Source organism: Mobula hypostoma, chromosome 10 (genome assembly GCF_963921235.1).
Source record: "Mobula hypostoma chromosome 10, sMobHyp1.1, whole genome shotgun sequence".
Classification (NCBI taxonomy): Eukaryota; Metazoa; Chordata; class Chondrichthyes; order Myliobatiformes; family Myliobatidae; genus Mobula; species Mobula hypostoma.
The window spans coordinates 94,721,715-94,738,669 of NC_086106.1; the positions used below are offsets into that span (position 1 = coordinate 94,721,715).

Below are 16,955 nucleotides of genomic sequence, written 5' to 3' on the forward strand. Positions count from 1 at the left end.
CATGGTGTTTCGGAAGGATAGGAAGGTAGGCAGAGGGGGAGGCGTGGCTTTATTGGTAAGAAATGATATTAAATCATTAGAAAGAGGAGATATAGGATGGGAAGGTGCAGAATTTTTATGGGTTGAGCTAAGGAATAGCAGGGGTAAAAGGACCCTGATGGCAGTTATTTATAGGCCTCCAAACAGCTGCAGGGATGTGGACTACAAATTACAACTGGAAATAGAAAAGGCTTGTCAGAAGGGCAGTGTTATGATAATTGTGGGGGATTTTAACATGCGAGTAGATTGGAAAAATCAGGTCGGCACTGGATCTCAAGAGAGAGAATTTGTAGAATGTCTGCGAGATGGCTTTTTAGAACAGCTTGTTGTTGAGCCCACTAGGGGATCGGCTGTACTGGATTGGGTATTGTGTAAGGAACCGGAGGTGATTGGAGAGATTGAGGTGAAGGAACCCTTAGGAGGCAGTGATCATAACATGATTGAGTTCACTGTGAAATTAGAAAAAGAGAAGCCGAAATCTGATGTGTCGGTGTTTCAGTGGAGTAAAGGGAACTACAGTGGCATGAGAGAGGAACTGGCCAAAGTTGACTGGAAAGAGACACTGGCAGGAAAGATGGCAGAGCAGCAGTGGCTGGAGTTTATGTGAGAAATGAGGAGTGTGCAAGACAGGTATATTCCAAAAAAGAAGAAATTTTCGAGTGGAAAAAGGATGCAACCGTGGTTGACAAGAGAAGTCAAAGCCAAAGTTAAAGCTAAGGAGAGGGCATACAAGGAAGCAAAAATTAGTGGGAAGACGGAGGAAGTGGGAAGTCTTTAAAACCTTACAAAAGGAAACCAAGAAGGTCATCAAGAGAGAGAAAAGATTAACTATGAAAGGAAGCTAGCAAATAATATCAAAGAGGATACTAAAAGCTTTTTCAAGTATATAAAGAGTAAAAGACAGGTGAGAGTAGATATAGGACCGATAGAAAATGATACTGGAGAAATTGTAATGGGAGATGAGGAGATGGCAGAGGAACTGAACAAGTATTTTGCATCAGTCTTCACTGAGGAAGACAGCAGGATACCGGACATTCAAGGGTGGCAGGGAAGAGAAGTGTGTGCAGTCACAATTACGACAGAGAAAGTACTCAGGAAGCTGAATAGGCTAAAGGTCGATAAATCTCCTGGACCAGATGGAATGCACCCTCGTGTTCTGAAGGAAGTAGCTGTGGAGATTGCGGAGACATTAGCGATGATCTTTCAAAAGTCGATAGATTCTGGCATGGTTCCGGAGGACTGGAAGATTGCAAATGTCACTCCGCTATTTAAGAAGGGGGCAAGGAAGCAAAAAGGAAATTATAGACCTGTTAGCTTGACGTCGGTGGTTGGGAAGTTGTTGGAGTAGATTGTCAAGGATGAGGTTACAGAGTACCTGGAGGCATATGACAAGATAGGCAGAACTCAGCATGGATTCCTTAAAGGAAAATCCTGCCTGACAAACCTATTACAATTTTTTGAGAAAATTACAAGTAGGCTAGACAAGGGAGATGCAGTGGATGTTGTATATTTGGATTTTCAGAAGGCCTTTGACAAGGTGCCACACATGAGGCTGCTTAACAAGATAAGAGCCCATGGAATTACAGGAAAGTTACATACTTGGATAGAGCGTTGGCTGATTGGCAGGAAACAGAGAGTGGGAATAAAGGGATCCTATTCTGGTTGGCTGCCAGTTACCAGTGGTGTTCCACAGGGATCAGTGTTGGGGCCGCTTCTTTTTACATTGTACATCAACGATTTGGATTATGGAATAGAGGGCTTTGTGACTAAGGTTGCTGACTATACGAAGATAGATGGAGGGGCCGGTAGTGCTGAGGAAACGGAGAGTCTGCAGAGAGACTTGGATAGATTGGAAGAATGGGCAGAGAAGTGGCAAATGAAGTACAATGTTGGAAAGTGTATGGTTATGCACTTTGGCAGAAAAAATAAACGGGCAGACTATTATTTAAATGGGGAAAGAATTCAAAGTTCTGAGATGCAACGGGACTTGGGAGTCCTCGTGCAGGATACCCTTGAAGTTAACCTCCAGGTTGAGTTGGTAGTGAAAAAGGCGAATGCAATGTTGGCATTCATTTCTAGAGGAATAGAGTATAGGAGCAGGGATGTGATGTTGAGGCTCTATAAGGCGCTGGTGAGACCTCACTTGGAGTACTGTGGGCAGTTTTGGTCTCCTTATTTAAGAAAGGATGTGCTGACGTTGGAGAAGGTACAGAGAAGATTCACTGGAATGATTCCGGGAATGAGAGGGTTAACATATGAGGAACGTTTGTCCGCTTTTGGACTGTATTCCTTGGAGTTTAGAAGAATGAGGGGAGACCTCATAGAAACATTTCGAATGTTAAAAGGCATGGACAGAGTGGATGTGGCAAAGTTGTTTCCCATGATGGGGGAGTCTAGTACGAGAGGGCATGACTTCAGGATTGAAGGGCGCCCTTTCAGAACAGAAATGCGAAAAAATTTTTTTAGTCAGAGGGTGGTGAATCTATGGAATTTGTTGCCAAGGGCAGCAGTGGAGGCCAAGCCATTGGGTGTCTTTAAGGCAGAGATTGATAGGTATCTGAGTAGCCAGGGCATCAAAGGTTATGGTGAGAAGGCGGGGCAGTGGGACTAAATAGGATAAAATGGATCAGCTCATGATAAAATGGCGGTGCAGACTCGATGGGCCGAATGGCCTACTTCTGCTCCTTTGTCTTATGGTCTTATGGTCTTACTTAGAAGCCAACACTAGAAGCTCAGCATGTTGGGCATCTGAGAATCTAATGTTTCAGGCTAAAGACGTTAGAGCTGGGGAAGATAAGTAAATAACTTAGTTTCTTAAAAAAATCAAGGTGTTATTAAATGATCTCATTGAAATGTGCAAAATTCTTTGGTTTATCTGGTGCAAACTGGCTGTTGGTGTAGGGAGGTTTTCTTGGCTATTGTCTGGAGGCAAAAAGTTGGTCATGTAGAACAGACAGGACGAAACTTCCAAGTTGTGAATCTTGAGGTTTGTAGTAAAAGGGTGTGGGCATGGTTGTTGAAAATATTCAAGACATTCACATTTTAATAAAGGAATTGTGGAATAATACTAGCACAAAGTCTTGCTGAGGTAGAAAAGTTGATATTCCAATTTTGGAACAGGTAGAGTAGACTGCAAAACTAACTCCTACATCTTAGACCGGACGTAGCACACCTCCCCCCAACATAGCCAGCCGCACATCTGGAACTGACAGTACAACCAAGATGCCAGGCCACTTCTGTACAAATGTAGCCTATTTTCTCACCAAGCTGTTCATTTTACTGTACCAGCACTCTGGGAATAGTCTTTACACCAGGCAATAACTCAAGAATGTGTCACACCCAACATCAAAGCTTCCTCTGAGTAAAGTTCTAAAGTAGCCGTTTTAATTCTGCCCATTTTATACGTTCAAGACTAAAGTAGCTTGTAAGTTGCTAAATTGAACATTCAAGATGACTTATGAATTCTGAAAAGAATGTGGCTTAACTTAGGGTTTAGAAAATCATTTATAAATATTGTAACTGAATATAGCCAAATATTAGTAGCTAAATGTCTGATGGCCTGGAGCTGTTAAAAAATGACACCATCTCAACACTCAAGTGCCATTGTTTCCCACAAGTCTGGAATTGGCTGCTGGTTTGCCAATTTGTCAATTCTGCTTTGATCTTGGACTGTAGTGTAATCTGCCAGACAAACCTGTACCAGCTTGAATTTTTAAATGACCGTGAACCTAGCAAGCATAAATTGAACTTGATTCTTTTAGTCTATTTTTAAAAAATTTCTTTGGATGTCCTGACAGTCGAAATCTTGACTAATACAACAGCTGGTTAAGCCTAGGGGTGTGTCCTCACCAGCTTTTTTTGTTTTGGGACAAGGTTTGCTTACAGTGACACACCTTCCCTAATAAAATCTGTAAATCCAAAAGCATTTTGCTTGTGTAGATAAGCCAACTAGAGGAGAGGCTGTACTTGATCTGGTATTGAGAAATGAACATGGTCAGATGTCAGATCTCTTGGAGGGAGAGCATTTTGGAGGTTTTGATCACAACTCTATCTCCTTCACCATAGCGCTAGAGAGGGGTAGGAGCAGAAAATCTGGGAAAGCATTGAATTGAGGTGGGAAAAACATGATGCTATTAGGTAGGAACTTGGGAACATAAATTGGGAGCAAATGTTCTCAGAGAAATGCACAGCAGAAATGTGACAAATGTTCTGGGAATATTTGCATGGTGTTCTGCATAGGTATGTTCCATTGAGTCAGGGAAAGGATGGTAAGGTAGAAGAACCATGGTGTACAAAGAATGTAGAAAATCTAGTTAAGAAGAAAAGAAAGGCTTATGAAAGGTTCAAGAAACTAGGTACTGTTAGAGCTCTAGAAAATTACAAGGGTCCCAGGAAGGAGTTTAGGAATGAAATTAGGAGAGCTAGAAGGGGCCATGAAAAGGCCTTGGTGAGCAGGGTTAAGGAAAACCCCAAGGCATTCTACAAGTATATGAAGAGCAGGAGGATGAGAATAGGACTGATCAGGAGCGACAGGAAACATGTGGTGCTGGAGGAAGTATTGGAGGTACTTGATGTATCCTTTGCTTCAGTATTCACCAGTGAAAAGGATCTTTGCAATTGTGGGGATGACTTAAAACAGATTGAGATGCTTGAGTGTATATATGTTAAGAAAGAGGATGTGCTGGAGCTTTTGAAAGGTATTGTTAGATAAGTCATTGGAACCGGATGAGATGTACCCCAGGCTACTGTGGGAGGCGGGGGAGGAGACTGCTGAGCTTCTGGCGATGATCTTTGATCATCAATAGGGTCGGGAGAAGTACCGGAGTTGTTCCCTTGTTCAAGAAAGAGAGTAGAGATAACCCAGGAAATTGTAGACCAGTGAGCTTTACTTCAGTGTGGGCAAGTTGTTGAAGATCCTGAGAGGCAGGATTTGTGAGCAATTAGAGAGACATAATCTCATTAGGATCATCAGCATGGCTTTGTCAAGGGTGGATTGTGCCTTAAGAGCCTGAATGAATTCTTTTGAGGAAGGTAGAGCAGTGGATTCTGTGTATATGGATTTCAGTGAGGCATTTGATAAGGTTCCCCATGCCAGGCTCCTTCAGAAAGTAAGGAGGCATGGGATACAAGGAGACCTTGCTTTGTGGATCAAGAATTGGCTTGACCACCGAAAGCAAAGGGTTGTTATGGATGGTTTGTATTCTGCATGGAGGATGGTGACCAGTGGTGTTCCATAGGGATCTGTTCTGGGACCCTTCCTCTTTTTGTCTTTTCAGCAAACTTATTAACCCACCCTTCTACTTCCTCATCCAGGTCATTCATATATATATATATATATATATGTGTGTGTGTGTGTGTGTGTGTGTGTGTATATATATATATATATATGTGTGTGTGTGTATATATATATATGTATGTGTATATATATATGTATATATATATATATGTGTGTATATATATATGTGTATATATATATATATATATACACACACACACATATGTATGTGTATGTATATATATGAGTTATTAACTTCAAACCTTCTGCATAATCACTCAAAGAGTTGAACTGCATGTGCATGTAACGAGAGCTGTATAACTCATCTCCTTCTACCTTAGGCCACAAACTTATTAATCTCTGTGTGTGTGTGTGTGTGTGTGTGTGTGTGTCTGTGTGTATATATATATATATATATATATATATATATATAATATATGTGTGTGTGTGTATATAGAAAAAATAAAAATCAAAGGTTGAGGGTGTTGTGGATAGTCTGCAGGGTTGTCAGAGGTTGCAGCAGGACATCGATAGGATGCAGAAGTGGCAGAAGGAGTTCAACCCACATCATTTCAGTAGGTTAAATTTGAAGACAGAATATATTAATGGTAAGACTCTTGACAGTGTGGAGGATCAGTGAGATCTTGGGGTCCATGTCTGTAGGACATTCAAAGCTGCTGCTCAGGTTGACTGAGTTGTTAAGGTGTATGGTGTGTTGGCCTTCATCAACCGTGGGGTTGAGTTCAGAGCCCGTGAGGTAATGTTAAAGCTATACAACACCTTGGTTAGACCCCACTTGGAGTACTGTGTTCAGTTCTGGTCACCTCACTACAGGAAGGATGTGGATTCTACAGAGAGTGCAGAGGAGATTTACAAAGATGTGGACTGGATTGGAGAACGTCCCTAATAAGAATAGGTTGAGTGAACTTGGCCTTTTCTCCTTGGAGTGACAGAGGATGAGAGGGGACCTGATAGAGGTGTATAAGATGAGGGGCAGTGATCGTGCGGATAGTCAGAGGCTTTTTCCCGGGGCTGAAATGGCTAACACGAAGGGGTATAGTTTTAAGGTGCTTGGAAGTAGGTATAGAGGGGATGGCAAAGATAAGTTTTTCAGAGTGGTGTGAAATGCACTGCCAGTGATGATGGTGGAGACAGATATAGAAACATAGAAAATAGGTGCAGGAGTAGGCCATTCGGCCCTTCGAGCCTGCACCGCCACTTATTATGATCATGGCTGATCATCCAACTCAGAACCCTGCACCAGCCTTCCCTCCATACCCCCTGATCCCCGTAGCCACAAGGGCCATATCTAACTCCCTCTTAAATATAGCCAATGAACTGGCCTCAACTGTTTCCTGTGGCAGAGAATTCCACAGATTCACCACTCTCTGTGTGAAGAAGTTTTTCCTAATCTCGGTCCTAAAAGGCTTCCCCTTTATCCTCAAACTGTGACCCCTCATTTTGGACTTCCCCAACATCGGGAACAATCTTCCTGCATCTAGCCTGTCCAATCCCTTTAGGATTTTATACGTTTCAATCGGATCCCACCTCAATCTTCTAAATTCCAACGAGTACAAGCCCAGTTCATCCAGTCTTTCTTCATGTGAAAGTCCTGCCATCCCAGGAATCAATCTGGTGAACCTTCTTTGTACTCCCTCTATGGCAAGGATGTCTTTCCTCAGACTAGGGGACCAAAACTGCACACAATACTCCAGGTGTGGTCTCACCAAGGCCTTGTACAACTGCAGTAGTACCTCCCTGCTCCTGTACTCGAATGCTCTCCCTGCTCCTGTACTCGAATGCTCTCGCTATAAATGCCAGCATACCATTCGCCTTTTTCACCGCCTGCTGTATCTGCATGCCCACTTTCAATGACTGGTGTATAATGACACCCAGGTCTCGTTGCACCTCCCCTTTTCCTAATCGGCCACCATTCAGATAATAAACTGTTTTCCTATTTTTGCCACCAAAGTGGATAACTTCACATTTATCCACATTAAATTGCATCTGCCATGAATTTGCCCACTCACCCAACCTATCCAATTCACCCTGCATCCTCTTAGCATCCTCCTCACAGCTAACACTGCCGCCCAGCTTCGTGTCATCCGCAATATGATGGCATCTTTTAAGAAACTCTTAGTTTGGTGCATGGCGCTTAGAAAAATGGAAGTCAATGCGGTGTGGAAATTCTAGGCAGCTTCTAGAGTAGGTCACATGGTTGGTGCAACATTGTGGGCCAAAGGGCCTGTTATATGCTGTAGATTTTCTATATTCACACTGTTGCCTAGTTTTGCAACAGACTTGCTGCTTTGGGCAGTGAGAGTCTGAAGGCAAGTCTGTAATTGTAGGTCTTTCTGTGGAAATGTGTGGAGCACTGGTTTAGCAGTTCTAGCTCATGTATCCAAATGACTAAATTGAAAAGTGATAAGCCACAAGAGAAAGTGCACTCCAACAGAACACTACTACAGCTGAAAGCTGTGGAATATATTAGTAACTCTTGTAATTCATTCCTGTGAATCTATATTCAGTTTGTTTCTTCATAAACCATGCTGTAACCATGGCCTGGATCTGGACTCTAGTTGGTGACTGTAACATGTATTAATCTAATGATTTGTCACAGCTCTCTTATTGCTTCAGAGCAACTGGTAAAACTGTACATAGGAAAAGTCTCAAAATGCCAAAGGAAATCACAGCTCAGACAGCATCCATGGAAAAGAAAGGTTGATATTTTTGGTCAAGACCCATCACTTATTGTTTGACAGTAAATTAAAGTTCTAGCATATCTAAAAAGATTGTAATTTATTCTAGGAACAGCTTTGATTTGGCTGCAGAACTACATGCTAAGCTGTTTCAGTTAGCAGTTTTAAAGCTACTTCAAGATTTTGCCCAGAATGAAGACTGTATCCTGACTTTAAATCAAAAATGGAGAATTCTTTTGTGTTTAAAAGCTGTTCCTTGTTTGTCTTTGTTCCATTTATCTTCAGTTGCAGAATTTTACCGTTGCTTTCTTGTAGCATGCCTTGTGTTCCATGGAGTAGAATCAGTTAATCTTGTTTAGATCTTGGTCCCATGATCTGCAATCCTATGATGACACTGCTGACTGTTTCAATGGAGAACAGCTGTATTGCTACAAATTGGACAATTAAAAGGGCAACAGCTACAAGTAATGCATGCAAATTTTGTGCAAATCTGATTGCTACTCAGTTCTTTTAAATTGTTGATAACCTAAATGATAATGAATCTAGATTGACTTTAATGTATTCTCAAACCTTTAGCTCTTGCTGAATTATACTTCCTTTTCTTGCTCAGTGCATCCCTACCACAAACTTTATCTTTATATTAAACTTCATTGATAGATGTGCTGCATATCTGCAGACTGTAATAGCAGATTTCTGAATACTTTGTTCTGATTTAGCTGTGCATCTTGCTTAATTGTAATGTCTTCAGACGGCATTGGGACACAAATGTATTCCAGATTTAATGTTCGGAAGGCACACTGTTTGCATACAGAGCCTTCAAGCAAATTGGATGCTTCAAGCTGCTTGTAAAACTGTTGGCATCGAAGCAGGCGGCAGACCACATGATTCTTGAATAACCATGTGACCAAAAAGCAACATTTCTGTGCCCAAATGTCTGTCTTGCAAGCATCTGGCTCGTAGAACTTGTGTTTGTATTCAATTCTGTTGTGAAATTCTCCAATCAAAAAGCGCGGACAACGGCGGCGGGAGTGGGAACCGGTGCAGCATATTTCAGATGGTGGTGTGGAGAGAAAGGGAGAGAATGACACGAGTGAAATTTTGATTTGCCTTTGTTTTTTTTTGCTTGATACTTTGTAGTACTCAAAAGAAATCAACTAGAATAGAAAGGGGAAAGAATAGACTTGAGAACTACAGCGGTATCTGTGGAGAGAAAGGAACAGTTAGTGTTCTGTCTTGACCCTTGACCTGGACTTGGGGGACAGAGGGGATATAGCCGGTATACTAATGTAAAGAGAAGGGGGTGGAAGAAGAGCTGGCAAATGATAGGTGGGTCCAGACAAGGGATAATGGGCATATGGGTCCTCATCACACCAATACCCCGTCTGGGTCTCTTTCCGTCATGCCCACCCTACCTAATTTTATTTCATTATTCACCTTCCTCTCCTATCAGAAGTCATCTGAAGCCTTTTGCCTCCACTTATCACCTCCCAGCATCTTGTATTTCTACCTTTCCCACATCCATCTGCCAATCGCCCTTCAGCTGAATTCTCCCCTTCCTCCTCGGCCCACCTGGCTATCTCGCCAGATGAAGAGTCTCACCCAGCGTGGTCCATGGCTACGTGAAATACTTCCAGTTACCCTTTTCCACATCTGGAATTATGACAAAATAAATCCTAAGCAGATGACTACTGCTGAGGTGGATCAAAATGCCATCAGTTGGCTGGAGATGATGTTCGGGTTTGCTTAGCAATGCTGCCAGCAGCCTGTGTGAATGCTATAGCTCAGCTGACTGCCCAGATCTCTGTCTGTGGTGGTGGCATTCTTGAAATTTTGTCCATCGATCTCCAGAGATGTTGATTTGAGCTTGCCACAATGCACCAAACACTATGGCTATTTGACTTCCTGCAATTTCTCTATATCATTATTAATCCTGAATTGACTCTGGCTTCTCCTTCCTATTGTGTTCAACATGTAACTGATTTAATACTTCCATTATCTAAGTTTTTATAATTGATCACCAACAGAGAAATTGAATGAAGAATCCAAAATCCAAAGGGATGCTTACAGTTCCATTAGTAATATAATTTGATGCTGTTATTGGGTGCTGGTTAGTGTTGTTTTTGGTGAAAACAAAATAATTGTTAAAAACTTTTTTCCAGGGCAGGAGCGGTTTGGTAACATGACTAGGGTTTACTACCGGGAGGCAGTGGGAGCTTTTATCGTCTTCGATGTTTCCAGAGCATCAACGTTTGAGGCGGTTTCGAAATGGAAAAGTGATCTTGACTCTAAAGTGAGGCTGCAGAACGGGAGGCCAGTGCCTGCGATCTTACTGGCAAACAAATGTGACCAGGCCAAAGACGGTCTGACCAGCACTTTGCCCAAACTGGATCAGTTCTGTAAAGAGAATGGCTTCATTGCCTGGTTCGAGACGTCAGCAAAAGTAAGAAAATTTAATTTTTGTGGGGGGTTGGGGTGGGTGCTGGTGCTTGGTATTTAAATATGGACCCTAAGCTCCTTGTTAATGTCGCCAAGGAAGATCCTTTGGCCGAGGATATCTGTGCACCATGTTGAATTAAGCCATCTCTTCTGTCTGTTCATGATCACCTGTCCATTCCCTGCATATTCCTATGTTAATAGCCTCTTAAATGCCATTTATGATGGCTGCTTCCACCACAGTTCCAGGAACCCGCCACTCTGTTTTAAAAATAACACACATTTCCTCCTTAAACTTACTCCTCTCATCCTGATTACAGTCTAATCCTTGACATTATTATGTGGTGGGAAGAAAGGTACTGACTGTCTACACTATTTGTGCCTCTCAGAATGTTTGTAAACTATCATTTAATGTTGTCCCACTGTTTGAGAAAGGCATAAAAATCAGGAACTTGTAGGCCAGTGAGCCTGACATCAGTAGTGGGAATGTTATTGGAAGATATTCTGAGGGATCGGATATGAGTATTTGGATAGACGGGGATAGTCATCATGGCTTTGTACATGGTGGGTAGTGTCTACCCAATCTAATAGTTTTTTTTTGAGGAATTTACCAGGAAAGTTGATGAAGGCAAGGCAGTGGATGTTGCTTACATGAACTTTAACAAGGCATTTGATAAGGTCCTGCATGGGAAGTTGATCAGGAAGGTTCAGTCGCTTGGCGTTCAGGATGAGGTAGTAAATTGGGTTAGACACTGGCTTTGTGGGAGAAGCCAGGGGGTGGTTATAGACAGTGGCCTGTCTGACCTGAGGCCTGTGAGTGGTGGAGTGCTGCTGGGTCTGTTGTTGTTTGTCATCCATATTAATGATCTGGATGATAATGTTAACTGGATCAGCAGATTTGCAGATGACACCTAGATTGAGGATGTAGTGGACAGTGAGGAAGACTATCAGAGCTTGCAGCAGGTTCTGGATCGGTTGGAAAAATGGACTGAAAGAGGACAGATGGAATTTAATTCAGTCAAGAGCGAGGTGTTGCACTTTGGTTGGATTGCCAGGGTAGGCCTTACACAGTGAACAGTATGCACTGAGGAGTCTGGTAGAACAAAGGAATCTGGCAATACAGGTGAATAATTAATTGAAAGTGCAGTCACAACTAGACAAGATCGTAAAGAAAGCTTTTTGCACATTTGCTTCATAAATCAACGTTCTCTCCATAGGAAATGGGATGTTATGTTGAAATTGTACTAAGGTGTTGGTGAGGCCCAATCTGAAAGATTGAAGATTTGGTCACTTCCTACAGGAAAGGTATAAATAAGGTTGGAAAAAGTACAGAGAATTTGAGGATGTTGCTGGGATTGGAGGACTAAGTCATAAGGAAAGGTGGAGTAGGTTAGGACTTTATTCCTTGGAACATAGATTGAGGGGAGATTAGATAGAGGTATACAAAATTATAAGGGGGTATAGATAAGGTAAATGAAGGCTTTTTCCACCGAGGTTTGGTGGGACTATAACTAGATAATGGGTTAAGGATGAAAAGTTTAAGAGGACCATGAGGGGTAACTTTGCACAGAGGTTGTGAGTGTGGAATGAGCTGCCAGCACAAGTTGTGCATGCAAGCTCAATTTTCTACTCAAGTTTGGATAGGTGCATAGATAGTAGGGCATGGATCCGGGTGCAGGTTGATGGGCTAGGCCAGGGATCCCCAACCTACTTTGCACCGCGGACCGGTTTAATATTGACAATATTCTTGCGGACCGGCCGACCGGGGAGGGGGTGTTCAAGTAGGGTTAAACTCACCTCAACATGTCTTTTACAGTTAGGGGTGCCAACTTTCTCACTCCCAAATAAGGGACAAAAGTAGCAGTCAATCCCGGGACACTTTACCCCAGGAAAGACTACCGTGACCATGAAGCCTTGCACGGGCACCTGTGTGCGCATGTGTATACATGCCGATTTCCCCCCCACCCCCAATCGGGTTTGCTTTCATCTTCCCGACTACACTGTGCATACATTATCTCGACTTCATATAGGCTGTGCATTTATCATATCACTCCTGCTTTTACTATATGTTAGTGTTATTTATTTTCGGTTTTATGCGTTATTTGGTATGATTTGTTAGGTTATTTTCTGGGTCTGGGAACGCTCAAAAGTTTTTCCCATATAAATTAATGGTAAATGCTTCTTCACTTCACGCCACTTCAGCACGAAAGGTTTCATAGGAACGCTCTACCTTAGCGGGGGAAATACGGGGCAAGGGCGGTCCCGTATGGGACAAACCAATTTAGCCCAATATACGGGATGTTCCAGCAAATACGGGACAGTTGGCAACCCTATGTTCAAGTTCAACAGTGCGTGACAGGGAATGAGGAAAGGTGCAGCTGACTCACATTGTTTCCTCGCGGCCCGGTGGTTGGGGACTGCTGGGCTAGGCGGTCTAAATGGTTCAGCAGGGACTACATCAGGGTTCCCAACTTTTTTATGCCAAGGATCCCTACCATTTAACTGCTTTTTGGAGCCCCTGGACTAGATGATCCAAAGGGTCTGTTTCCATGATGTATTTTCCTATGATTCTATCAGGTCCCCACTCTGCTCTGACACCCCACTTCTTAAAACAAAAACCAAACCAAGTTTATTCATCCTCTATAGATTATAGGCAAAATGGATTCTGCAGATGCTGGAAATCCAGAGTGACATGTGCAAAATGCTGCAGGAACTCGGGAGGTCAGGCAGCATCTGTGAAGGTGAATAAAAGTTAACGTTTTGTGCCAAGATGCTTCATCGGGACTCGAAAGGAAGGAGGAAGAAGCCAGAATTGGAGTAGGGGAGGGGAGGAAGGTGAAGGGGAAGGTAGGTATCAGGGGAAGGGGGGATGAAGTGAGAAGCTGGGAGATGATGGGTGGGGACAAGTAGAGGATTAAAGAAATATGATAAGAGATTAGACCATGGAGAAAGTAGAACATGGGCACCAGAAGGGAGTGATGGGCAGGTGAGGAGGAGAGGAGCCAGAACAGAAATGGAAAAGGGGACGGGGGTTGCGGGGGGTGAGAAATTACTGGAAGTTGGAGAAATTGATGTACCTGTTGTCAGATTGGAGGCTACCAAACAGGATGAGGTTTAGTTCCTTCGAACTGAGGGTGGCCTCCTCATGCCCACTGATACGTTGGAATATGGAGTGGCTTTAAAATGGTTGGCCACCAACAAATCCTCTGTTATGGATGGAGAGAAGATGCTTGACAAAGTGGTCTCCCAATCTATATCGGATTGTCATAGAACACCACAGTACAGAAGCTGATCTTTTGTCTAACCATTAATCTGCCTAACCCCATCGACCTGTACTCGCATCATAGCTGGCTGTAACCCTCTCATCCAAATTTCTCTCAAATGCTGAAATTGATCCCGCATCTACCATTTGCACAATCCACACCTTCACAGCCTTCAGAGTGAAGAAGTTCCCCCTCATGTTCCCCTAAACATTTTACTTTTTGCCTTTAACCTATGACTTCAAATTGTAGTCTCACCCAATCTCAAGTGGAGGAAAAAAAGCCTGCTTGCATTTACCTCTAACCTTGTATATCAAATCTCTTCTCAATCTTCTGTATTCTAGGGAATGAAGTCCAAACTTGTCCAACTTTTCCCTATAACTCGGATCCTAGCAACATCGACGTCAATTTTCTCTGCTCATTTTCAATCTTATTTACATCTTTCCAAAAGGATGGGTGACCAGAATTACATACAATACTCCAAATTGGGTCTCACCAATGTCAACATTTCAACATAACACCCAACTTGTATACTCAAAGCATCAATTTATAAAGGCCAATGTGCCAACATTTTCTTTGACATTATCTACATGTGTCACCACTTCCAAGAAACTATGGTCTGTGTTCCCAGAGCCCTCTGTTCTACTCCACTCCTCAAGTGCCTCACTGCTGACTGTGCCAGTCCTACCCTGGTTGGTCCTCCCACATCTCAACACCTCACCCTTGGTCTGCATTAAATTCCAACTGCTATTTTTCAGCCCATTTTTCCAGCTGGTCCAAATACCACTGCAAGCTTTGGCGGTCTTCCTTGCTATCTACTAAACCTCAAGGTTGGTTGGTCTGCAAACCTGCTGATCCGTTTAACCACATTATCATCCAGATCATTGATTATAGACAATAGGTGCGGGAGTAGGCTGTTCAGCCCTTCGAGCCAGCACCATTATTCACTGTGATCATGGCTGATCATCCACAATCAGTACCCTTTTCCTGCCTTCTCCCCATATCCCTTCACTCCGCTATCTTTAAGAGCTCTAGCTAACTCTTTCTTGAACGAATCCAGAGAATTGGCCTCCACTGCCTTCTGAGGCACAGCATTCCACAGATCCACAACCCTCTGTGTGAAAAAGTTTTTCCTCAACTCCATTCTAAATTGTCTACCCCTTATTCTTAAACTGTGGCGTCTGGTTCTGGACTCCCTCAACATCGGGAACATGTTTCCTGCCTCTAGCGTGTCCAATCCCTTAATAATCTTATATGTTTCAATCAGATCCCCTCTCATCCTTCTAAATTGATTATAGATGACAAATAACAATGGACTCAGCACTGATCCTTGCACTTGCCTCGCAAAGAGACCAGAGTGGGGAACAGAAGAAGGGAGGGATTTTTTTTAAACTGGAATGAGAAATTGATGTTCAGGCCGTCGGGTTGAAGGATACCCACGTAGAACTTTGGCTGCTTGCAGGGATAAATGCTGGAAGGGAGATTAGTGGGGAGGAATGAAGGGACAAGGGAATCATGGAGGAAGCAATTCTCTGTGGAGAGTCAGGGGTTGGGGGGGTTAAGATGTGTTTAGTAGAATCCGTTTGAGGATGGTGGAAGGTGCAGAGGATGGTTTGTTGGATGCAGAGGTTCATGAGGTGGTAGGTAAGGACAAGAGAAACTTTCACTGTTAAGGCGGCAGGCAGACGGGGTGAGTGCTGATGTTTGGGAAATGGGGGCGATGTGGGTGATGGTGGAGGAAGGGAAACCCTATTCACTGAAGTAGAAGAGCATCTGATTTCCTGGAAGGGTGAGCATCATCCTGGGAAGAGATGCGGCAGGGACAAAGGAACTGAGAATAGGGAATATCATTTTCAGAGGAGACAGAGTGGGGGTGGTGTAGTCATGGGACTCCAGCCTGGAATCTATTTGCCCAGGAGGAGGTGGTGGGTCAGCTGATCTCACAGCTTTTGTTGGACAGTTCGGATGTCTTCTAACATCTCTTGTGATGTCTTAAATCATGTCTTGGTTACTTTAATTTCCCTTGAATCAATGAATTATTCAGAATCTATCCTCTCCTCTGACTGTAATCATACTTTTTTTAAAAAAAGCTCTCAGACTACACATGAGATTAATGAAATAATCTGAAGTTGATTTGCCTTGGGTTGTTTAAAAAGGCCTGCACTTTGTTTTTGGGGTTCAAACCATCCGACTAAACTCAACAAGGATACTTGAGATCCTAATCTTTTCTGTGGCTAAATGTGGAAATGGGGTATTTTTAAAAATGAACTTACTAAATTGATATAAAAGTCTATTGGAATAGATGCTGCCTGGCCTGCTGCGTTCACCAGCAACTTTAATGTGTGTTGCTTGAAATTCCAGCATCTGCAGATTTCCTTGTGTTTGCGTTACTAAATTGATGTATCTTTGTTCCAGAAATAGCTGAAGAACAGTGCATTTGGCTCTCGAGACATTCATGCCACTGAAGTGTTCCATAGCTGTGACCTTCAGCCAGAGGCTCTGATTGGGGTTTTTAAGTTGTAATGGTTGGGTCATGTTAAGTTTGACGTCATGTTAGGTCACGCTTCTTGTCAGGAGCTTTACTTTAGTCTACCCTGAGGAAATGTGGAAAGAATACTGTTATTTGATCAGTTTGTAAAAGAGACCAGAGCCTTGTTAAAGAACGAGTCCTTGCAGGTTAACTGCCTGGGTTTTTAGGAATGTGGTGGTGCTGATGTGAGGCGTGCTCTGTGCATGTCCCAGCAATTGAGCGATCTTGCTGGTCTAACAGGAGAGAGATCTAGTATAGTAATATTCTGCTTTGTACTTCACTGTTTGTTTTTTTCTGGTTTAAGGGAAGAGACCAGGTTATTTGCTTGTCGGGGGTGGGGGTGGGGGGAATGCAGGGTTGCGGTGGTGTTGCTGGGAGATGGTCCTGATTTTCTGTTCACTATTATTGTGTGCTGAGTGTTTTCTATTAGAAAATTACATGGAGTAAATGCAACTCTATATCCTTAAACATGGAACAGTACAGACCCTTGGGCCCACGATCTTGTGTTGATCTTTTAACTTTCCAGGAATAACCTAACTCTTCCCTCCCACATAGGCACATGGATGAAAGAAAAATAGAAGGCTATTGAAGAAATGTCCCTAACGTATCTTCCTCTGCCACCAACCCTGACAGTGCATTCCATGCACCCACCACTCTCTGGCACATGTATACTAAACAAAATCCTACAATATTCCACCCTCCCCCCCCCCCATATTTTC

General features: G+C 43.0%; 1 protein-coding gene across 1 annotated transcript in view; it reads left to right on the top strand.

Annotated features, from left to right (window-relative positions):
• The window catches only part of LOC134353046 (ras-related protein Rab-38-like), a 39,578-nt gene that overhangs the window by 19,491 nt on the left and 3,132 nt on the right, over nucleotides 1-16,955 (top strand). Inside the window, exon 2 of the mRNA XM_063060875.1 lies at nucleotides 10,173-10,453. Within this exon, the coding sequence (XP_062916945.1) occupies nucleotides 10,173-10,453 (281 nt within the window). The remainder of the gene's footprint in view (nucleotides 1-10,172; nucleotides 10,454-16,955) is intronic.